Source organism: Fusarium graminearum, chromosome 2 (genome assembly GCF_000240135.3).
Source record: "Fusarium graminearum PH-1 chromosome 2, whole genome shotgun sequence".
Taxonomy (NCBI): domain Eukaryota; kingdom Fungi; phylum Ascomycota; class Sordariomycetes; order Hypocreales; family Nectriaceae; genus Fusarium; species Fusarium graminearum.
This window is the reverse complement of record NC_026475.1, coordinates 2526373-2549892: the sequence shown is the minus strand read 5'-3', so window position 1 is coordinate 2549892 and position 23520 is coordinate 2526373. Positions and strand designations below refer to the sequence as shown.

Genomic DNA, 23520 nt, shown 5'->3' with positions numbered 1-23520 from the left:
ACTTAATTCTATGTCCTATTGAACAAACATGTTTTACAACTCCATGTTGGTACAGTGAATGGCCCCCAATCAGTGTCTCTTGTCATAAATAGAATACTACAAAAAAAGAAATATGATTCATGTTTGTCTGGGGTTTGCCAGGCTCGCTTCATGCGTGCTCTCTACATCTACCTGCCACGTTTGCTGGATCAGAATCTTTTGACTTGAATGGCTCGATCGACTTTGCCCATCCCAGCTCTTGTCGTGTTCATGTCTTGGCTTCGATCGTGTCGCAAAGTCCTCCATCTCGTGTATCTCGCTTCTTTGCGCTCGCGATCCACCACCACCTGTAAGCGCGCGAGACCGATTGCTGTGCCCCGTCTTGTTGTTGCTCTTGTATCCCCCTGCGTAGTCTGGTTTGTTGGTCGGGTAGCCGTTGCTGCTCGATTTGCCTTGTCGCCTGAGGTCGTCGACGCGGATTTGACCAGATTCGAGGCTATCGAGGAAGGGTTTGAAGTTTGGTAGGCAGACGGTGAGGATCGCAAGGCATTGGACTAATTGGATCGTGATTGAAGCGGGCCAGATGGCGAAGGAGTGATCGTCAGCAGCGAAGGCCTTGTTTGAGTAATGGATCTGCGCTGCGATGGCGGGCATTACACTTTATTTTTCCCGGTTAATAAAACTGTCGATCAATTGATGATGAGTGGGACACGTACAAGATTCTGCTGCCGAACACACTCATGACCAAGATCTTTTTTGACCACGATGTCTGGATCTTGACCACGTTTTCAACCATAATGATCACAATAATAAGATCTGTGATAATATTGGCGGTCGAATAGTATGTCCAAAAAGCGGTGAAATTGATGCAGTTATCGTTGTCGTCATACATCCATGGCGCTGGCGGTTTGCATTGAAAGAAGTTGACAAAAAGAGCTGTGACGCCCCAAACACCGACGATGGCTTCACAAATGATGATGATCCATTTCTGATTCTTAGGCGCCATGATTCGAAGACTCATTGTACCAGACAATTTGCAAAACAGCAGTGAGGCGATGAACATACTGTTTGTCGCATATTGACTCTGTTTGTATTTGTTAATTGTTTTGATGTCATTATGTTACCCAGATCCCGTTATTACCTTGAAGAAGACGTCTCTGTCGTCAGAGCTCAAAGTCTGAAAATGTTGGCCGAGTCCGTGCTCGCACGCGTTAAAGACAGTGGCTGTTTGACAAGCCGCAAGAAGCTATGCGGGTAAGCTTGAGTAATAATGGAGAGGGGTTGATATCTTACAGTTGCGACAATGATGAGAATATCGTCAGTCCTCACAGTCTTGATCATGTACAGCTTGGTGCCGGTCCTAACCATACACGCAAGAATTGAAATGACCAAAAACATTAACGATAAAACTTGAATGAGGGGCGACTTGTTGCTGTCTGTGATGACTCTTTGTGAGGAACTCATCTTGCGCAACTGTCGCCACAGGCAGGTACAGAATAATTGGCGACAGAATTAAGGAAACAAAACAAGACACAAAAAGAAAGAGCGGATATTTGGGGAAGAGGGGAAGAATCGGAAATCTACGATGGACAGTGACGATATTAAAGAGGTGTGACAGACAGTTTTACTAAGGTCAATACAGCTATAGCTAAGACAAGGTGCTTATTCTTACAGTCTGGCATTACAAGCTAACTCGGAAGGTCGGAGCTGACACTGCAGCGCAGCGAATCGAGGCCAGCCTGCAAAGATTAAGGGAGCAGCTTTCATCCTACATCATCCATCCACGGTGTGTGAGAGCAAGATTCGTTTAGTGACCGTCTCACATTACAGGCACATACATGCAAGGCACAGGCACCAATACCACGATCAAACCCGGGCATGAAGCAAGCCATCAGATTGGTCTAGGCGGCCCGAAAACGGTTGTTGCAACACGGTATTCAAACCCAAAAGCAGTAAAGGCAGAATTTTTGCAACCGAGAGAAACAAACCAATAAGCACAAGGCACTGAGTTGCTGAGATGAGTACAGCTGAGAAAAAGGTTGCGAGCGTAATTAATGGGGTAGCCAGTGAGGCCGTTAAAAAGCAAGTAGTCCCTCACTGAACTGACATGTAACCAACCGTGATTCGGTCTGCAAGGATGTCTTGCCCCCCTGTTTGAGAACCAATAGGATTTGGCGGTTATTTTGGTTGATTTTGTGCACTCTGGTGGCTGAGTTGAACCCATCTGTGAGCAATCAGAAAAAAAGAAGAAGAAAAACATGAGGACATTTTTGCTATGTTTGAGCTGATTATCTTTTTGATAGAGTTTGTATCTCAAACAGTTAGTTTTGCAGATCACAATTCCATAGCCGTCACTAAAATAATAGCTCGGTAACAAAAGAGTCTTTAGTAACACGGCCCGACTTTAAGCGCACACCACCAGCTCCAATATACGTACCTTGTCCTCTAACCCCTGCTGCAGATATTCACATGCAAGGGTTTCGTCTTCTTCTCCTTCCACTTTTATTCTTTCTTCAACAGATTTTTTCTACGTTAAGCTTCATGGGTCAATTGAACCGACGGAGATCGATCCGAGGTAACCCCCCTTTCAAAACGACCTTCCATCTTGAGTTCGCTTCGGTTAGAGGAAGATCATCTCGTTACGAAATTCTTCGTTTTTATGGAGTTTCGGAGTTTCTCTCTCACAGGTGTGGCGTGGATCCTTGTCTACAAAACTGCAGTCCCTGTTCAGGTAAATCGCAATTTTTGTAATAAACAAGGATTGATGAGAAGGATGTGTTCATTTCACCTTATGGTGTGTGTGCCTCGGCAGTCTGGAATGTCTTCCCGGCGGAAAAGGTGGCTGTTATTGCGCACCCGAAACAGCAACGGCTTTCCGACTACTTGGATCTGGTGGCGTTTCTGAATAGACTCTTCATCTCCCTGTGGTCATTCGAGCGCCGCGTTTTGTTGGGATTGTGATAAGAGTTGGTCATTGCCCTGCGTGATTCATATTTGCAAGCCATGTTTGATGGATTGAGTCGACGCGTATCTATGGTTGCTGTATCAAGCCTAATTAGTTACACCAAGCATTTGAATGCAACTTAATACATGTTTTTATCCATATCGTATGATAATACACAAGCTGCGAAAGTCCCCGAACCCGACACACATTTAATCAGTCTATGATCTTCCAACTGTTTGCAAATCGGGATTCATGCTGGTACATACCGGAACGAAGAAACCTGGAACATAGCATACCAATCAACCCCTGAAAAACTTTGTGGGGTTGTTATCGCGCCCCTCGCAATTGTTTTGTCATATTTGACTTCCACTGTCACATTTCCAACTTGGTGGCGTCCAATATTGATTCCTCTGACCAGTGATGTGAAATCAGTGCTAAGGGCCAGATGAACTACTAATCGAGCTTCAACAAACCGATAAAGTGTAAATGGCATGCATACGAGACATGCATGAGTTGGTGAGATTAAATTGCGATCGTCGAGCGTGGTCCGTGACACTGGATATTCTTTTCGCTGTGTTAGTTCAGGGTAAGTGCCGTAGTTCAACGACACAGTCAGGAGCCTGTCGTGATAATTCTCATAAAATCATTGATGTATTGGAGTTATTTGCTCTGGCTCCTATTCTTCTTCTCGCATTTCAGTACAAATTTGGAGCTTTTTCGATGCGAAGGTAGTTGATCATTTTCAGCTCATCGTCCCTGGGTAGACGCGCAGGTTCACTCATGGAATTGACGAGTTGGCTCGATGTAGGAAGCTTTTAGATGCTATCATCCAAGTAATAGAGCAATTGCACGGGTTTAATTATAATAACCACTAGTTCTATTGATCTTGAGCCGATAGGTCCAGGAAAGATGTATTTACATGCACGTATCATAATCACGTGATAGGACACGTGATACCCTTGACGTTCAACAAGACTGGCAGATACTGAGAGAAGTACCGACTGAACAGTAGCAAAACCTATATCTTTCTTCTCACTAAGGCCCAAATTCAATAATTGTAATACATTGATCATTTCATCTAAAATAGTTGATTGATAAATCATTCTAGGGGCTAACAACCAACTTCCCATTCATTCGGATCGATAGCAAACTTGAAGCGCTGCTTGATGTTAGTAACCTACAAACTGAGAAAAGAGTAGTGTTCTTACGTCTAAGTTTGAGTCGGATTCATCATCGGTTTTATCCTGCATAGACAGCTTGATGATCTGGGTCTTCCTTTGCTGCAACTTCAACACTGACTGTTCTGAGTTAGCCAATATCCACAACATTGAGTGGATATGAAGAAATACCTGCTCTACAGATTCGTTCATGATATATCTGTAAACAGTCACTGGCCGTGTCTGACCCATTCTCACGACCCGTGCGATGGCCTGATCTTCGATTGTCGGGTTCCACTGCGGTTCAACGATATGGACCATATTGGCTTCTGTCAAAGTGAGGCTGTCCTATCGTCAGTATATCGTCTCTGATGTAATCATTTTTACTGAAACACTCACCCAACCGCGCCAGTATTGATTGATATCAGAAGGACTTTCACAGTTGGGTCTTGACGGAATCTTGAAAGTAATTCTGTTCGGCCCATGAGTGGGTTCCGCCCATCGATCTGAACGAAAGGAATTCCTTCGGACATCAGTATCTTCGCGAGGATGTCCAGCGTATCTCTCCAACTGGAGAACACAACACTATCTCCATGTTAGTATAATCACACTACTTATGTGTGGAAGGTTACCTCTTGGAGTCTTTGTCTAAGCACGATAAGTTGATGTTCTCGACTACCTTAGACATCTTCGACGACTGTTTTTTGAAGTCGTTGCTGGATCCAAGAAAGCGTAGATCCGCGTTCAAGGGTTCTGGAGGCACCATATCTATGTCCAATGGAGACCCGCGAGACGAAGGCATAGTCTGAGGTGATGCGGCTGCGGACGGCAATTTAAAAAAACCTTCAGATAGGAGCCGACCACAGAGAGGGCAGCTGTCGAGTGCAACAAGCAAGTCCTCCTCAAGACTGGCGTTGCTACAAAACTCGCAACTCGGCTCTGCAGTGGGCGATGGTGAAGTACGTCTTTTCATCTTGGGTACAGTCAAATGAGTTGACCTTTGTGGAGCCGTCGTATTGATCTTAATATCTCCATGGTTGCACACTCTCCGGAATTTCATGATCGCCGAGAATAAGATGTTGGACTTCTTTGAACCCTTGCCGTTACCAGCAATTGTGTCAAACTCTTCGCGACAATCATCAAGAATCTTCTTGAACATTGCCTTCTCGACATCTGTTGGTGTAACTGGGACCTTGTATATGGTAATTGTCGGTAATCTCAGATTTAACTGAGTTCTTCTGAGAAAGCACGCCTTTAAAATAGTTCTAAGATTTTGAGATGGATCAAAGGCCTCATAACTGTCGCTCGTGTCTTGTCTGAATGGCTTGACGATGTACTCCTCAAATGCCTTGCTACGGCAGAATGGTTCGAGTCGAAGGAATTGAAAAAGTGATCGTAGATCGTCCAGGCTGTTCTGAATTGGTGTTCCTGTCAAACACCATCGCGTCTCGCTTTGGAGGGCGACTGCGGCTTTGTGCATTTTGGTGGAAGAGTTGCGTATATGATGGGCTTCAATAGTCGTCAGTAATCGTGAAAGTAAGCAAACAGCTACTCGACTTACCCTCATCGAGTACAATCCTTGACCATCTGATGGAATTCAAAATGCTATTGGTAATACTGTCCTTTTCCAGTGTGTGATAGGTCGTCAAAACAATATCGCTGTCAAGAAATTGATCTTGGTTTTTAGCTCGAGTCTGTCCATGGAAAATATGAACCTTGAAAGTCTGCGGGCGAAATCTCCTGGAACTTATTAGCACTATTACTTAACACTGTCACAATATTAACTTACTGGGCGATCTCATTCTTCCAGACGTCAAGTAGTTCTGTTGTCCTGTTAGCGAGATCCTTGAAAGTAGATTGAACTGACGTACGCCGCGACGGTAGAACAATTAATGTCAAGTCTGTTTGTTGTGAATCGCTATCCCGATTGTTGCTTCCACTCATGTCATAGCTATGTTTCAAGTGCTTTGAGCAGAGAATCGCACTCAACATGGTTAGCGTTTTGCCTAGGCCCATCACATCAGCTAGTATCCCGCCAAGACTCAGTTTGTCTGCGTATGGTAGTAGTAGGCTACTAATGATACCGTAGTTAGCCCAAGTAGAGACCTAACAGATTGAAAGGCAGAGTTACCAGTGGTTGATGGACATAGATGCCGTTTTGTCCGCCTGCCTGACGGATTCTGGATCTTCCCGATCAAGTATGAACTCAACTCCTTGAAGCTGATGACTATGCTGGGGTCAGTCAGATCCAAGAATGTAGAAAACTAGGATGGTATAGGTACTCTTTGAGTGTAGTATCAACGAGATATCGATTGAATATTGGCTGAAAGTGTTTTATTGAGCACCCTGCTGCATTTCCATCCTCAGACCAATTGTCTAAGCAATTCATGACTTTATCGACGGTTCGAGACACGTGAGATGTAGTATCCTCATAAGCCGGGCCCACTAAATATCTCAGGTCGGTCTTCTCGGCGCTGGGGTAGAAGAATTGGGGATTGATATAGGGAACACCGGGCTCAAGAAATACCGGATGTTGCAAGGACGAGGGTATGTGAGATAACGCTTGATCAACTTCATCCATAAGGTATTTTGGACCGTAGACATTGACTGTAGCTTTGACTATCATTTTGGCTGAATTTCTGCGTTTTCTATCCAGGGCGTTGACACCAATCACGGCTGCGAAAGATACCTGTTGGACTTTTGAAGTGAGGAAAGATAAAGTCAAGACTGTATCAGCGTCAAAAAGCGATCGCTGTTTCGGTTCTGCATCAAGACCGGGTTCTAAACAGCAGGACCCAGCGCCAACCTGTACGCCGAACAAGCAGTACCTCTCCCACGGCCGCGTCGTCTCAGGAAGTTTTGTATCGGAGCACAGTGAGACCGAAACAGAGCATATCTATACACCATGAGACTTAATTTCAACCACCTTGTATATTACTTACCGTTCCGTAACAGATCCTTTGATGCGAATCATTGTCCTCTTCGATCATTGATACCTCTTCTACATAGTCTGTACAGTATGGCTGGTCGAAGTCCATAACTGGTCCATCATAGCCCTCGGACCTGGAGGCAACTGAGCGTCTTTTGGATGAGTTACCAAGTTCTGTGTTATTTTCGCAACATAGTTGCCTTTTCGAGAACCCCATCATATTGAATGTCTGAGGTAGATAACGTGCGTTTTGTTTGATCCAGTTTGACGTTGGCAGGATATGTTGATGACGTGTGAGGACTGAGTAGGAGAGATTATTCGAGCGAGCGAAGCGCCGAGCCTTGTTGAAGAATTGTGACCTGGCCTTTGCCTAACCAGGCTGTGCATATAGTAAATCTCCACCGCGTATACACCACCAATGACTTCACAGTCATTTGGAGTCACATGATGCATGTCAGCAAGTAATTCTGCCTTGGGCTAAAACGGGGTTGAAATAATTCTGTCACTTACAAATCAAATATATCGCTATTCCACCACCCATTGTTAGCCAAGCACCACCGACGTTCGACATCGTGCCTACATATCGTTATCTAGAGTATGGCGTCTTCACCGCGACATAGCTTGGAAAGGTCCATGAACCAATTCCGACGCGAACTTACCGATGCCCAAATAAAAGAGATCAGCGGCGCGAATCGGATATCTATCAACCGTGAAATTCAGAAGATACAAATCAAACTCGGGGGTGAGAAGAGCCTTTGTAGGCTAGGTAGAATGAGTAGGTTCCTGGACACAATGGAAGAGATCGAAAAACTTGTGTCAATATTCCTGAACGTTAGTGAAGCAGTCGCATTCATTTGGGTAAGCCTCTTGGTTTTCATCTAGTAGCTTCCAATTTATTAAAGCATATAGGGCCCCGTTAAGCTTGTTCTCATGATAGCGACAACATGGACGAATAGTATCAAAAACATCATTGATGTCTATGAGGAAATTGCAATCGCACTCGACAATTTGGCTGTATTCCGCAACCTCATCAGGCATGATGAACAGTTGAAGCGGATGCTGGAAGACTACTTCTCCGATATCCTCCGTTTCCATAGTTCCATACTAGAAGTTTTCTCTAAACCTGGTTTGTTTCAAGGTTCCTCGCTTAATTAGCCACCGTTAACCATCATAGACTGGAAACGGATGTTCATGTTCATCTGGAGAGAATTCCGACGAAATGTCAAGCCCATCATAGAAAGCCTGAAGAGAAAACAAGCTATGTTATCAGACGATAAACTTCAACAGCATGCGATCCTCAAAAGCGTTCAAGATTCCGATCTATACGCAAAAGATCAATTTGGTCAAATACAGTCGGGTCTAGATGATGTAATCAATTTGGAAGAAGCGAGAAGACAGAAGCAAGAGATTGAGCAGATCATGTCGTGTTTGGAAAGAAAGTTGAATGTTTCTCTGGCGCAGATCATTAGCCAACTGGAGCTTCCAGACATGGTTATTGAATCTTCAGGGAGATGGGTTCTCTCTAACTTACGTTTCCAATCATGGGAAGTCAACGAGTCATCGGAAGGATGTGTTCTCTATCTGAATGGATGCCCCGGTGCTGGTAAATCTCTACATTGTTACTTTTGGTGCCTTTGGTTGCTAATGCATGTCGTGATACACAGGGAAGTCTACTCTCGTGAGAACAATTATTCGTTACCTCAAAGACAAGCCATCTCGTCAAACCCCAACTCACCCTTTGTTGGTTTACTTCTTCTTCAAGCACAACGATGCGGATCGCAAATCATTTAGATCAATGCTTTGCCATATCATCACTCAGATAATCAACACTGATGGTGTGATGATGCGGTTTGCCTATGACAAATGCTCTTCTATGGACTACCTTGATCTTCCATTTCTTAAGAGCCTGGCCTCGGATTGCCTGTTCTCGCAGCGCGATATTACTATCGTTCTTGATGGCCTTGACGAGGCCAAGGACAATGAGCCTGAAAATGTTCTCAAGTGGTGTTTATATGAGTTGCTCCGAATGGCCCCATCTCGAGGTTGTCGCATCAGGCTCTTGATCTGTGGGCAAGAAGACGGAAGGATTGAACCTCTTCTTTCGTCTTACCCACAAATTCGACTTCACACAGCCGATCTACACAGAAAGGACATTGAAGAATATTGTAAGGGACAGGCTTCCGTTATTCGTAACAGGTTCCGGCTTTCTTGTGATGATGAAAATGATTTAATCCTCAAAGTTTCAGAGGCAGCAAAAGGTATGAACAAAGAAGGGACGCTTTGGGATATCGAATTGAAGACACTAACACTCACCAAGGAATGTTTCTGTATGCTAAAGTGGTTTTATCAAATTTGGCATCGATGGGGTCAAGGAAGGAGTACAAAGCACAGCTGGAAGACAACGAGTTTCCACGCGATCTGGATGAAGCGTAAGTATCCTTTTATGTATTCTTACTTGACTAACCGAGATACACAGATATGAACGTATTATTCAGCGTGTAATTCATGCCGCTGGACCGTCGGCACAAACAAGCGCCAAAAAGATTCTTGGTTGGGTAGTATGTTCAGAGCGACCACTTCGATGGAGAGAGATACAGTCAAGATTCTGTATCGATGTAGTTCAGGGACTATGCGATCCGGATGACGTTCGTGCAGATAACTGCAAACAACTTTGCAGTTCTCTCGTTGATGCTACAGACTGCGAAATGTTTCCGGGGGTCGAGTCTGAACAAACTATTAACATAATTCACGAAACAGCAAGCAAGTAAGCTAAGGCCCTTAAACATTCCTGGTGGTGGCTGAAGCTAATCATGACAAAGATATCTCGTATACACCAATACCATTGACCTTATGCGAGAGCACATCGCCATGTCCCTCTTTTGTTGCCGTTATCTCAGTTCCAGACCATTTCTCGGTATTGCAAGCGACCAAGTGTGCGACGTTCTTCAGTCAGGCTACTTCGGTTTCATGGACTATGCTGCTGCGTATTATCAGTCACACGTCGACAAAACCGAGCCCCTCAACATGGATATTGTCTCTGACTTAGACTTAAATATAGCCACAGCCAAAAATGCTCTATCGGATCTGGAAAAGGCCTATCAGAGAACTGACACAGATGGAATAGCTGACATAGAAGTGGTCGCAGGGTCCACTGAGGAAGCTAGCAAGCTCCTAGCGCAATCCATACAAGACAAGGTGATCGATATAAGAATGATGATACACACCCAGTGGGATGACCTGTCCCAAAACACAGGTTTCAAAGAATTGGAAGGCGAAAAAAGACACAAATGCACGAGACTTCAATGCCCCAAGTTCCCTGTTGGATATCCGAACGAGGACCTACTGCGACAGCATCGCGCCAGTCACGAACGTCCTTTCAGGTGCAAGGAGGAAAGCTGCTTTGCCTATGTCGTTGGTTACACCGCACAAACCGATTTGCAACGTCACAATCAGAAATTCCACAATGAAGAGTCCCGAGCAAAGATATCGTTCCCAAAGGAAAACAAAGCTGGAGAACACGAGTTAATCAGTGCTTGTAGATCTGGAGATCTGAAACACGTCAAACTCCTTCACCGTTTGGATGCCGATCTTTCGGGTGCATCACTTCCAGATTCGCCTTTGATGGTTGCTTTTAAAGCTAAACATGGCCATATATGCAAATACCTCGTCGAAAACGGAGTCGATCCTTTCGTTATACCACATCGGGGAATGAAAGCAACACCCATCGACCTTGCAATCCGTACGAAAGACTTTGACATGTTGGAATTATTTCTATTTACTTGTCAACAAGTCACATCCCCTCTCAATGAGGCGCATCTTGAAAATTGTATCGGAAAAATAGTGTCTTCATACCCACCTGGGGTAGAAATTTTGCTACAATTGTCGATCAAAAATCAAGGAGAGGAGGGTTCATTGGTAATCGACTCCATTTTAGTTGATCGAATAGCATTTCTTTTCGATGACTGGAGATATAAACTGGCCGCCTACCCGGGTAGCCTGGATTTGTATGACCACTGGGATAATTTCACACTCGGACACTCAACATTTCGTGATCTCTTTCCGAAACTCTACTTTCAGGGAAAGTTCTTTCCTGACCGCAGTAGTAAAGAGTACAAGATCTGTCAACGGATTATCAGCGAAAACAAGTTCTTCCTTCATATTGCACTTGCCGGAAGGAACTACCGTCTTGCTACGTTTTGGATGGATATTGACACCCACAAGCTGATGCAGATCCAAGATGAAAAGAACAACAGTCCTCTGCATGTTTGCATTATGGAATCTTGTAACAGCGCTTGTGATACATGTATTCTCATGGTTGAGCGCCTTGTCAAGCTTGACACCAAAGGACTTGCACATAAGTCCAACAACAATGGTCAGTTGCCAGTCCATACCGCATTATTGAGATGGGGAGATTATCCACGAATATTGTTGCAGAGACTGTTGGAACTATGTAAAGACTTGAATTACAAGGATAAACGGGGCTCCAGTCCATTACACTATGCGCGGACTGCGGAAAATATGCAAATTCTGGTACGTCACAAGGGTGTCGATCTTTTCAGCAGAAACAAGGAAGGGCAAACTTGCTTTATGACGCTTTTCAAAAGAGATGACACCTTCAACGAGGATATTATGCGAATTCTTCTGGAGGCAGACATAAGACTGGCATGGACAGCTGAAAAGTATGGGCAATGTTTCACACCCCTTCACTATGCATTATTGGCTGGCAGATGGAAAGATAGGAAAGATCCGAAAGGAAACGGCTATGGACCCTCGAGAATTGCCAAGTTTCTACTTGACCTTCCGGAAGTCGAACAGGTCCTCCAGGCGTATGCAGCCGAGCCAAGCCCAGATTGTCGAGCAGTAAGAGCCTATGCTGTGAGAGAGAAGCTAGGTCATGCGTTGGAAATTATGGACAAGATTGGATTTGGGCTGTCTGCTACGAACGAGGTGGACGGATAGAAAAAGTCTTTAATTACGGAGACATTTTGTGTAGAATGCTAAACAAGTAGGACATATTTTATTTTTCTATGCTTCAGCTGCATCCATGGCCCATGGGTTAGACACATATTGACCGCCATGTTGAGTAGTTTAGCGTCTAACCCTTCTCAAATATATTATTGGATGCTAAGAAGTGGCTTGCGGCTGAACTAATTTGCAAGCTCCAGACATGTTCTTCGTTCTCGCTTTTCATCTATCCTGTGCGGGGTCATTTTCAAGCACGTTAGGTAAAACTGGCCTGTTTCAACTTGGCGACGAACAATCATGGCTCCCATTAATCCAGATACTCCAGTGTCACTATCATATCCTGCACCCGCCGTGCCAATACCGACCAAGACATGGCATACTTACTTTTCCTACGGTATAGGCCACACAGAGTACGACACCATTAAAGGGCAGCAGAACGCGTGCATCCGAACACTTCGACAAGAAAGAAAGATAAAGACCCAGTGGTTCTTGAAACCACCCGCCGCTGAAGGCATGCCGCAACTAGGTGCCAACTACGAATCTTCCACGCAAAGTGCAACATTTCCGTATCCAGAAGCTTTTAAGAAAGTCATGTTTCCAGCGACTTCTGTCCCTCGACGTGATGAGGAACATGGAAATTCGGGTAGTGATTTGGCTGAGCATCGAAGTCCAAGACCATCAGGAGCAGGGAAGATCAAGAAAAAGAGTTTCTTTTCGACACCCGTTTTCGGCGTGTCACGTACTACAGCAATTGAGGTCGAGTCACGGATCCAGCCGACATATGTCGTTTTGGGCATATTTCCACGCGGCGCTCTCAATCCCAAGGAAAGAATTGTGTTCATCGATGGACCAGAGCAATTCTTCTCAAAGCTCAGTTGGGCGACCTTTCGTCTACGCGGGATGAGAGGAACACTGTTATCGTTAAAGCATCTCGCGGGATTTAGATTATACAAGGTGTGTCTGTTTCAATAACAAGTCTCAGTTTGTACTGATAAGTCTAGTGCGACGTCAACACTGGAGCGCATACCCGAGTAAATGTAGATGCCAATGGAGTTGGTGACTTGTATCTCCTATTGAGTACATACAAAAGCTGGCACATCCCCCGACACATCTCTCGAGCATGGGCAGATTGGATCCATCGTACCCTTAACGACGGGCAACTTGACGTACTACAAGGTGAATACGCTCTTGAACTGGTTCTAGACTGGTCGATTACGCGCATCTCAATTGTGGTCTTAGTACCAGTCCTACTGAGTCTGGCTATCGGAATATGGCTCAACGCAAAGGCTTGGACGGATCTTGCGACGATACAGACCGCTTGGGGTACTGCTTCATACATTGTAACTGCTGGGGCATGTGAGTTGACCCAAGATGCCTTGTGATCTTATAGATAGTTAGTAAGCTAACAGGAAACAGTACTAGCAGCAATGTTGGGATTCTTGGATATCGCGGACAAATAGCCGAGAGCCTGATTTGTTCCATCACATGTTAGGTCTATCACAACCACCATGTTTTCAGCTCCTGCAGCCACTTCTGACTTGGATTGCAAATTTTCAATCAGGCTCGGCAGTATTTGCCAATCAAAGCCGAATGTGATGGCTGGCCTCAATTGACATGGTAGACTGTGTGAGCTCGTTACTCTAACAACCTTTTCTTATTCCAATATTGACCTTTAACCTGTCATACAAACGACAAATATGGAGCATATCAATGAACTTCACACTGTGACTGGAGCCTGATTTACAGGCTTAACATATGGTGTTCACAACTTGGCGTTAGTTCAATGTCCAGCTGATATTGTGTCGCGTTGAGATTGGTGAGCATGTCACCCAACTGAGAAGGATCTATACTACCGTCACACAGCGCTACCATGAGATGACAATGTAGAATCCTATTCTTACTTATTGTAGAACTGAGGGGAACTCCGCTTCGAATATCAGCATCGCATGTTCTAGGGAGAAAAAGACGGGGACCTGCAACTGAAATTTCCGTCAGTTTCTATCAATTCAACTACTTCATCATTCTACTTTGTGGCCATATTCCTTTGATCCCACACAAATTATATCACTATTTGGCTATAACCCCTCTCAAAATTCATCTCGAATTAAATGGATAACCTTTTTCATTCGCCGCCAAGTTACAAGAATCGACGCAGCAACGATCGATCCGCTTACGACTCCATCACTAGCGAGCAACACCATGCACTAGGTGTGCCCAAGAAACGAAACCTCTGTGATCCGTCAGAGGTCGCAGCACTCCTTCTGAGCATCTGCTGTAGCATCACAGGTCTCATATGTTGCTTCCACCGTGCAACCGCCGCGAACGTTGGACAGAAGTACCAACTGATAATCGTCGGGTTGATGTTGTCTATCATGGACCTCTGCACAAGCAAGCTCTCGACCACTGTGTTTCTCCAGCTCGAGACACGATGGGCTAGTCTCTTGCAAAATTACGATGTCATTGTCAAGAGGAGTGTTTTGGGTAGTCTACTCAACATGCGTCGAGGGTCGCAGCGGTGGACACTTCTCTTGTCTGCCTCGCTTGTCTTCCCGCTCCTTCTCAGTGTCGGCTATAAAACATTCGTCGGGGGAACAATCACAAATCAAGTATTTGCGAGTGGTGGCGAATATGGACTCACTGGTCCCGTTGGCCTCGCCAGGTTTTCTGCTGGCTCTTCTCTCATGGTAAACGCGACTATCCCATTGATGTTCAACAATATAACCAAACTTCCTTCTCGCCCCCAGCCTTTCGGCTTCAACATGCTGGTGCTTCCCAACAAGTCCATCACAGTTGTCATGTTGGACGGACCAAGCCCATCGTATGTCAATACGATACGGTCCGAGCTTGAGGGCCAACAGTATTACATAGTGGCGGCCGATGTCAATGGGTTAGCATGGCATCTTGACAATGAAGTTGACCAACATCGCGACGATCAAGAGTGGTGGGATAAGCTTTACAAAGCAAGTGACGATGACTCTATAAACCAAATATCACTTTACAAGTGGAAGAAATGGTTATCAACACTGTGGCCTCAGGGGCAAGTCAAGCAATTCTTTATCCTTCTCACCCCTCATGAGTCAAACCGCAAGGTCAAACCTTCAAAGGACCGATTTCGAAAGGAGGCCTTGTATTTCACAAGACAGCAACTGCACTGCAGTGGAAAATGGAAAATCACACGAAGCTCCGTTGACTTGATTGATGGTAGTTGCGATGGCGGTAGCTTCGATAAAGAATTCCCTGATGGATGTCGGACACTTCACCTCAACGACGCTTCGTTCATACTGGCCGATTTTGTCGGCGACTTGCTAACAGATAAACTTGACGAAGCATCCCAGATACAATTTACGGCTGCAATTTCGTCTATGCTTTGGTCTCGACTGACAGCCTACTGTGGCATTGGAGCTCCAACAAATCACTTATCGTCGAAAGACATGGAAATGTTCAAGTACCATAAGCAAGACGAAGCTTGGAAGACGGTTGGTGTTTTAAAGCGTACTCCTCTCTTGGCACTAGTGCTTCTCGCTCAACCCATTGTTGGCCTGGTTCTATTAATTGTTCGCATCGTGTATTGTTCGGCACCTGTCTCTGGTGGCTTTGGTCTCATTAGTGTTTTGGCCGGCCATGGGCCGAGGAAAGGCAATCTTTTGACCGGCGCAGGACTATCCGGGGAAGTCAATGAAGGCATTCAGGTTGACTTCAATATCAATGGAGAAATATTTGAAGATAGCGGCGAGAGGGTGCAGTTTGAGCTAAGGAGAGCTAGGCACTCTATGCCCCAAGGTCGGAAGAAGCTTAAGTCTAGAGTCAAGTATCACTGATGAAACAGGGGAGAATAACATCGAGGATTGCAAATAAAGATGGCCTAACGGATTGTGGGAAGTTTGTATGAGAATTTCCTTGATTTGTGTTTTACTTTCATGTTTAATTATTGCAATGGTTATATTGTGAGGATAGCCGATATTAGTATAACATCTTAGTTACAGTCCCCTCATAACTTTTAATCTCAACGCAATCTATATCGAAACAGCAAGAGTCTTGTGTAGCCTTAGCATTCAGTGCATAAATATTTGTGGCCATGATTGGTCGTTAAATGGGAAGTGGCTGACCCGAGTCCAAGCAGTATCACCAACACCCCTGCTCAATTGGCTCTTCCAGCCTGATAACAGCACCAGTTTTCCTCGGCCTTACTTCACAACTTTGGAGCAAGTCGCTCCTCATATCCATCCTACAGTCTATGTAGCAGAGCTCATTCTCCGATTTCTATCAGTAATGCCTTTGCGGACGTGTGATTTTGAAAGTTGCCGTAGATCGGCTGTCCGAACTATCGGTGACTGTGTCCTCTGCAAACAGCCATTTATGCTCGAACCATCTTCAACCTCAGTTCCATGGCTGTCCCAGGTGGGAGGTGAGTTTCCTTCACTTCTTCTATAATTACTCACTAACCCTTCAATTATCAAAATGCCGACTCTTACGATCCTGCCGCCCGGGATGCTGAAATGCTTGAGCTCAGGAACCTCATTGACAAGATTGATACCCGTGCGTTAGAGGCACGAGCCAGTCGTTTACGTCACGGAATTCCCTGCTCTATCCCTTCGCTCCAGTATAACAGAGCAACTAGAACCTCTGTAATGGGGGGCATGAACTATCATATTGATGTTCGCTTTGACGATGGAATCATCTGGATAGCCCGAATCCGCAGGATCAATGCTACATCCCCTCCTCCAGCACTGCGAGATTATATCCTCCGTAGTGAGGTTGCAACCCTCTTGTTCCTAGACAAGACTGCTATTCCCGCTCCAAAAGTTCACGACTTTGCGCTTGAGAACCCAAACAACCCTGTCGGATTTGGTTTCATCTTGATGGACAAGTTACCTGGCAGATCTTTGAGATGGTTCCTTGCGACTCAGCAGTAAAGAAAAAAGGTTATGGACCAACTGGCGGATACCTTTGTCGAGTTTCAAAAATACCCCTTTGACCTTCTCGGTTCCCTCGATAGTCCTGGAGGGTCCCATGTCGGTGCGTTTGCGCGAGAATCTCTCACTAATTTTACGCATTCTGAAATGCGAACCAGCGGGCCCTTTTCCTCTTTACAAGAATATCACGCATCCTCAATTCAACTCATCTTGGACTTAATTGTCCGGGACGAGATGTACTCGCAACAAGCAGTAGATGCCTACCTAATTCACCAATATCTCATCGACTTGGTCCCCCATATTTTACCCGCAGTCCATGATGACGAGGAATTCTATCTCAAGCACGCAGACGATAAGGGAGATCATATCCTGGTACATGAGCATTTCACTATCACTGGAATTATCGATTGGGAGTGGGCTCACACTGCGTCACCTGCACATGCCCTTTAACTCTCCCATTGGTTTCTTACCAGTTTTAGACTTTTACAGTGGTAGCAACGACCTGGGCGATGACGAGGTCATTTTCGCACGCCTACTTGAGGAAAAGGGTCATCGAGATCTGACCCGTTTTGTTCGGAATGGTCGCTTACAGCATAGATTTTCTTTCTGCTGTGGATATGATCTCGCCGACTGGGATGGATTCCTAGGTCTCTTCAGAGGACTTCGAGATGCTGTAGGTGTGGATGAGGGTTTGGAATGGGATGAGTGGAAGACTGCCGCATTGAAACGTTACCAGGAAGATCCTGGGCTCCAGTTGCTGTTGGCTAGACATTAGGACTCATTGATAAATTGATTTATGAGGATTAATCAACTTACCCTCTCGACGACCCACAGAATATTATCCTTTATAGACCGTACACATAGCTGTTGCGCTTTGGACGCCGTCTTACTTCGGATCGCTGTCTGTGGGAAACCTTCAGAAGAGCCTTTCAATATCTAAAGAGTCTCAAAACCGCTTTCGGTTTTCTTCTTGGGAGTTATTCCCATGTAAGCATGGCTCTTACCGGAGGTGAAGTAGATGCTCGCAATCATCGTCGACAACATTTCATAGACTTCACTGAGGCCAGCTACAGACAAAGATGTATCGACGATAGTCAGGCGGTCTCTCCATCACGATGTTGCCCAGGTAATATTTAAACGTTCCATTGTGAAATAGTGTATTCTATCTTAACGCCCCAGAGATTGAACACATTTGTTCTTATCTTTCCCAAATAGCAAATCTCACGGTTTATTCGAAATGAATCCTCCAAAGCTCCCGATCAATCCCCGCAGTAAAGTCGCTTCGTGTATGCATCATCAAAATATTATCACTCACCAGGATATCACCCTTTTCCCAAGCATAATACAGCGCAACTCTGCGATCGTAGAGAACCGAGTCAATAGTATCGCAGATGGCTGCACTCTCTGTGGTCTCTAATCCATCGATCGTGACTTCAGAAGCATCAAATACCGTCTTGGACTGAGGCCAAGGCTCATGGTAGCGAAGACACGGCTTTCCAGTAGTGGGATGGTCGATGGCCAGCGGCAGACCTTTGAGGACTGTGTTGTCGAATGCCGATGTTGCAACGGTCCAGGTGAGCTTTGAAATGTTCTTCTTTAGCCATGTTGGGAGATACTTGAAGAACAATGTTGATGAAGAGAAAATGGTGAATCCGGTGTCTCTGGGTGATGCTGTGGCGCCCTGGAACAGTTGGAACCTTATCACTCAGTTAGTTACTTAATCAGTGTTAACAAACATGGTACTTACTGTGGTGGTGTCGAAACTGTCTTCTCATTTCCATCCTCATCGGTCTGCTTCACAACCTTGAATAAGCCATCGTAGTGGAATGGCATAGGCTCAGCCGAGAGAACATTGTTCAAACCTCTCCCATCATCACCGCGATCTTTGACTTCCAGCAAAAGTCCAAACTTCCAGGGCAACGGGGTTCCAAAGCGGTGACTGAGATCAATGAAACGGTCGCGGTTGGGCTTCTTGACAAATCCCTTGAGAACGACTGGAGAATTGATTTCTGACAGAGCCCGAACTTTCTTTGTGTCGATATCATCGAGAGTCAAAGACCCAGGTCCATTGCTAGGACGAATGATCACACCAGCAGGATACATAGGGTCAACGATGATGCCACCCTTATCCTCAGCCCATGACAGTAGAGGTGATTTCTCACGATAGTAGGAGGGTCTCCCGCCATCGTAAACCAGTTCGAGAGTGGTATCGCTCTCGAATTCTGATCGCATGCCTGTACGAATCGTACCATCCAATCTGTACGCTACACTACAATGCCAAGGAGTAGTGTAAATCGAATCAGTTGGCAACAGGCTGACGGAAAGCTTGGAAGCACCAGTCGATGGATGAATTGATAGTCGGATGTGGTCAGGGTATTTTTGTCGAACAGTGTTGGCAAAGGCCTATAAAATTAGCACAGAACTCATTTCGTCCAGTCATCTTGAAAACTTACATCTCCTCGAGCCATCATCTGCTTCGCAATGTACTCAATCCCCCTCTTGTACTTTGACTTGGTGCGGTTTTCACCAACGGGGTACACTGTCTCCAGATCTGTCTGGAGGAACTTGATGTAGCCACGATAAGTCATGCACTGGTCGTCCGACTGTCGGACCTGTTCCCAGCTCCATCCAGGCTTACTGAAGGTGTTGAGAAGTGCGCGACGAAAGTTTGATGCATTTGCCACGTATGACATCTCATCGAGTTCTCGTGGCAAGTCAATCTCGACAAGATCTCTTAGGCGCGAAAAAGAAATGTTGTGAAATTCCTTTTCGACTGCCAGTGATCGAAGAGTCTCGCCGTATGCCCAGACATCTCTATCTGGGACACCCAACAGGTCTGTTCTTGTTAGTCTAGTCACTCACTGTCACCGTACTTTGACATACCATTGTATACCAGTCCATCCGAGATAATAGTGAGCTTGGCACCTGGCTTATACACGTCTTTGATAGCGCTGCAAAGACCATTCAGATGAGCAAGAGCAATCTCTTCGCCCTTGTCAGGCAGCTTCCCCAACGTTTTTGAAGACGAGTTTGGTGACTTGAATGGGAACGCTGGGAGGCACAAGGGAACTGGGTTACCAGCCTTGACATGTGTGTAGATCAGGGCGATGAATCTAAGAGCTGATTGATCGGATTGTGAACAGATACGCTCATCTTGTCTCATGCGATATCTGCCGATGATGTCGAGAATTCTCGTTGAGGTCTCGAGAGCCTTGTGATCGAGGGTGAGCGGCAATGGCTCGAGAAAGGCATGTTGAACAGACGTTTCAACTGGGAAAGAGGTCACGTGACGAGGACCAGATACAAGAACCATGGCGAATAAAGAAAGGAGCAAGAATTCCAGACAAGTAAATAATGGGATATAGTTACAAGTGAACACCGAACTTGATGAATGATGATCCGAATGTTGAAGACAATGGGAACTGCAGGATAATGAATCTTATAAGCATACCGCGTATCATAGAAAACACGATATCGGAACTGTTTCCATCCATCGCCCCAAAATACCGTTTTCGTTTTACTAAGACAATTCGTCCAAGATACAGAAAAATCTCATCAGTGGGCCATAGTATCCCATGGCAAAACACTTAGCCTCGTCACATCGCCTTATCCGAAAGGAATCGCTTCATCAGGAAGCTGGAAAAATTGTGACAACCCCCCCGTCACCACACGGACAACATCCCAGAGTAGAAGGTATCAGCCCAACCTACGTGGAAGCCAAGCCACATTTGTCGTCACGTTATTTCCTTAACATGAAACGGTTTTTTTATCAATCTGGGTCTACGTTGTAAAAACTTGGATTTGCAAGAGGGAACGGTCCGCTTGGATGATCGGCATCCCGCTCGGCTATCCCACTCGGCTTTTCATCCCATTAGGAACTTTAAGGTTGATGGAAAAGATCGGGCCTTTCTATGGAGTAAGTGCTGGGATATAGTGGTTCGGATGAGACATATCCATCGTTTATCCTTGTGAGGCTGGGGTGGCTTGGTTAGTCTCGATCCGGTAGGTCGTGTAAGAGGTTTGGTTCTCTGATGACTTATCTTGTCTTGTCCCGTGGACCGTTCAAAACTGCCAAATTGAAGTTATTAGCGCCTTGGTCCATCATTTTGAGAAACTGCAAGATTTCAAGAATTACAACATCATCAAAATGGAGCAAGTCGATGTTACGATTGTTGGTGGTGGCCCTACTGGCCTGTTCGTTGCCCTCCTTCTTCAACCATCAGGCATCTCGGTCCGTGTCCTAGGTATGATACATTGATACTCAAGCTAAACAATATCCTAACATAAACGTCCAGACGAGAAGCCTTGCTCTTTAGAACTTGGCCGAGCTGATGCTCTGAACGCCCGAACTCAGCAATACTTTGAGGTTGCTGGCATCCTTGATGAGCTACTCCCAGATGGTCTCAAATGCAACAGTAAGACAACGATGCATTTTTCAATATTTGTAGCTAACAAGGACAGCGAGTTCCACTTTCAAAGATGGCGACTTCAAGTCTCGTCAGAACGAGTGGTGGGTTGGCATTGAGCACGCTTACCACAAGAACTTTCTCATGATCGGGCAACCTGTCGTCGAACAAGTAATGCGCAATCGTCTGGGTGGTTCTGTCAGCTACAACGAGCACGTCATCAGCATCACTGAGGATGAAGATTCTGTTACAGTAATAACAAGCTCTGGTCGAAAGGTTTCCAGCAAGTATGTCGTTGGTGCAGATGGTGCACGATCGTTTGTCAGAAACACTCTGGGTATCAGTTTCACTGGCACCAAGCCTGAAATGACCTGGGCAGTCCTAGATACTTTTCTGGATACTGATTTTCCGGTGTGTTCCGAGATCATTACTTTTGAGCTCAATGGGGAGTCTCGGGTTGCTTGGATTCCGAGAGAGCGAGGAATGTCTCGATTCTATGTTCTGTTGAAGGGTGAGATCACTCAACAGTTGGCGGAAGAGTCAATCAAGGAGCATCTCGCTCCGTACAAAGTTGAGTTTTCGAAGACTGAGTGGTTCAGCACTTTCCACGGTATGTCTGTTACTACTAATTCTTGATTTTCTGCTGACATGTTCAAGTCAAGGAGCGTCTCGCTAGCTCTTTTATCTCCAAGGAAGGTCATGGAAGAATCATTTTGGCTGGAGATGCTGCACACGTTCACTCCGTCAACGGTGGCCAAGGTCTCAACACAGGTGTCTCGGATGCCTTTGCTTTAGCATGGCGTCTAGCAGCACTCGTACGACCTTCCAACCTTACCACCGAATCAATAAATGTCATCCTTCGCAGTTACGATTTTGAGCGTCGATCCACAGCCGCTCAAGTCATCGGAGTGGCTGCAGCACTAGTCAGGGACACGGTACATACAGCCAAGAAGTATGTATCCACAATCGAACGAAATGCCGGCTTCATCACAGGTACGTGGATTTCCGAAATTCCGAGCCAGTCAATTAATAATTATAGGCATGGGTGTCAACTATAGCGATTTCGCCACCCCACTTGTGCAGGGTACTGAACATGGCATATGGAGACCTGGATATAGGTGTCCAGATGTGGTCATGACGGCAACTTCCGGGGAGACGACGCGACTCTATCAGAACGTTGCATATGGAGAATTCATTGTCTTGGCCATTGGCAAGCGTGCTCCTAATGGGTCAATTTCATGTCCTGTTTACACCATCTTGCCTGATGGGACGACCAATGGACATGTTCAGTTGGATCAGGACAGGGACGGTGACAGGACTTTTACTGCGGATTGGGTAAAGAACGATTCGGCTATTGTGATTGTTCGACCGGATATGTATGTCGGATATGCTGGGACTGCTGAAGATGAGGGATGGAAAAGATATCTGGATGCTTACTGTGGGAAGTCTTGATATTATGTAGGGTAGATTGTCTCAAGTCGTGTATTTTTTGTTCATCATCAACTATTTTATCTAAAAGCCTAGTCCATTGCATCTGTCTTTTTATTTCTCTTCTCTTATTGCACATCTTTACAATACCTCTAGCTGTACCATGATGATCGGTCGTAAAACATCGGAATTTTGGACATCTTCGGAATTCTCTAGAAACGTCGGCGAATCATGTTTCCTCGCCGAAACAGCCTTGTTCCAGTCCCTGTCACTCTAAAAACTCCATACATGAAGGATCTACAGTAGTGTGTGCCCTGCAAGGCCCTATCGTTCAAAATTTCCCGTTTCGTCAGGACATGCATCAATGCATGCCGTCAACACTGCATGAACTCAATCGTTTTCGCTTTGCCGCAGTGAAGCATTAATCACATCTTGGCTACGGGATTCCCCGTCTTTCATCCTGGAACAATTTAGCGACAGGAAAAGAAGTTGAATGTTGTCCACCTTCCCAGACAGGCAAGCCTCGGATGTTTCAACAACTTGGCATAGATAATCAGTGACATTCATTACCTAGGTATGCAAAAGTCCCCGCTGTATTTCAGAAGAAAGTCATAGCCAAGGTTTTTTTGGTGGCCAAGACATACAATTCGTAAAGTGGGATGGAAATATTTTTCCATGTGCAATTATTAATCAGTAAAAACGTACGTGTCGAGGCACAGACATTGTACTGCGCCTTGTTTTGCTGTGTTGGCAAGATGTGTCAACTGCCGAGTGCAACCAGGATAGGAAAGTGGAACTA

General features: G+C 45.4%; 8 protein-coding genes across 8 annotated transcripts; 5 read left to right on the top strand and 3 right to left on the bottom strand.

Moving 5' to 3' along the window:
* Positions 1-117: 117 nt before the first annotated feature.
* FGSG_08222 (uncharacterized protein) lies at positions 118-1443 on the bottom strand (the record flags this gene model as incomplete). Its single annotated transcript, XM_011322284.1, has 4 exons — positions 118-637; positions 696-1063; positions 1121-1225; positions 1273-1443. The coding sequence occupies 4 exons, from the start codon at positions 1441-1443 to the stop codon at positions 118-120; spliced, it is 1164 nt and encodes a 387-aa protein (XP_011320586.1).
* A 2254-nt stretch (positions 1444-3697) lies between these two features.
* Positions 3698-7229, bottom strand: FGSG_08223 (uncharacterized protein; the record flags this gene model as incomplete). The annotated part of the gene is made up of 10 exons (XM_011322283.1): positions 3698-3745; positions 4105-4221; positions 4273-4428; positions 4480-4665; positions 4760-5589; positions 5642-5820; positions 5870-6131; positions 6212-6344; positions 6473-6976; positions 7023-7229. 10 exons carry the CDS (start codon positions 7227-7229, stop codon positions 3698-3700), a joined length of 2622 nt encoding a protein of 873 aa, XP_011320585.1.
* A 572-nt stretch (positions 7230-7801) lies between these two features.
* FGSG_08224 (uncharacterized protein) lies at positions 7802-11968 on the top strand (the record flags this gene model as incomplete). The annotated part of the gene is made up of 8 exons (XM_011322282.1): positions 7802-7867; positions 7919-8135; positions 8184-8612; positions 8674-9267; positions 9327-9438; positions 9486-9567; positions 9634-9773; positions 9829-11968. The coding sequence occupies 8 exons, from the start codon at positions 7802-7804 to the stop codon at positions 11966-11968; spliced, it is 3780 nt and encodes a 1259-aa protein (XP_011320584.1).
* Positions 11969-12271: 303 nt separating this feature from the next.
* On the top strand, positions 12272-13434 carry FGSG_13419 (uncharacterized protein; the record flags this gene model as incomplete). The annotated part of the gene is made up of 3 exons (XM_011322281.1): positions 12272-12928; positions 12976-13330; positions 13391-13434. The coding sequence occupies 3 exons, from the start codon at positions 12272-12274 to the stop codon at positions 13432-13434; spliced, it is 1056 nt and encodes a 351-aa protein (XP_011320583.1).
* Positions 13435-14082: 648 nt separating this feature from the next.
* On the top strand, positions 14083-15792 carry FGSG_13418 (uncharacterized protein; the record flags this gene model as incomplete). Its single annotated transcript, XM_011322280.1, has 1 exon — positions 14083-15792. One exon carries the CDS (start codon positions 14083-14085, stop codon positions 15790-15792), a length of 1710 nt encoding a protein of 569 aa, XP_011320582.1.
* Positions 15793-16432: 640 nt separating this feature from the next.
* Positions 16433-16887, top strand: FGSG_08226 (uncharacterized protein; the record flags this gene model as incomplete). Its single annotated transcript, XM_011322279.1, has 2 exons — positions 16433-16510; positions 16576-16887. 2 exons carry the CDS (start codon positions 16433-16435, stop codon positions 16885-16887), a joined length of 390 nt encoding a protein of 129 aa, XP_011320581.1.
* Positions 16888-17530: 643 nt separating this feature from the next.
* FGSG_08227 (uncharacterized protein) lies at positions 17531-20200 on the bottom strand (the record flags this gene model as incomplete). Its single annotated transcript, XM_011322278.1, has 6 exons — positions 17531-17644; positions 17704-17790; positions 18203-18584; positions 18635-19290; positions 19341-19705; positions 19771-20200. The coding sequence occupies 6 exons, from the start codon at positions 20198-20200 to the stop codon at positions 17531-17533; spliced, it is 2034 nt and encodes a 677-aa protein (XP_011320580.1).
* Positions 20201-21034: 834 nt separating this feature from the next.
* Positions 21035-22998, top strand: FGSG_08228 (uncharacterized protein; the record flags this gene model as incomplete). Its single annotated transcript, XM_011322277.1, has 6 exons — positions 21035-21131; positions 21183-21302; positions 21349-21903; positions 21951-22286; positions 22333-22669; positions 22878-22998. 6 exons carry the CDS (start codon positions 21035-21037, stop codon positions 22996-22998), a joined length of 1566 nt encoding a protein of 521 aa, XP_011320579.1.
* Positions 22999-23520: the final 522 nt, after the last annotated feature.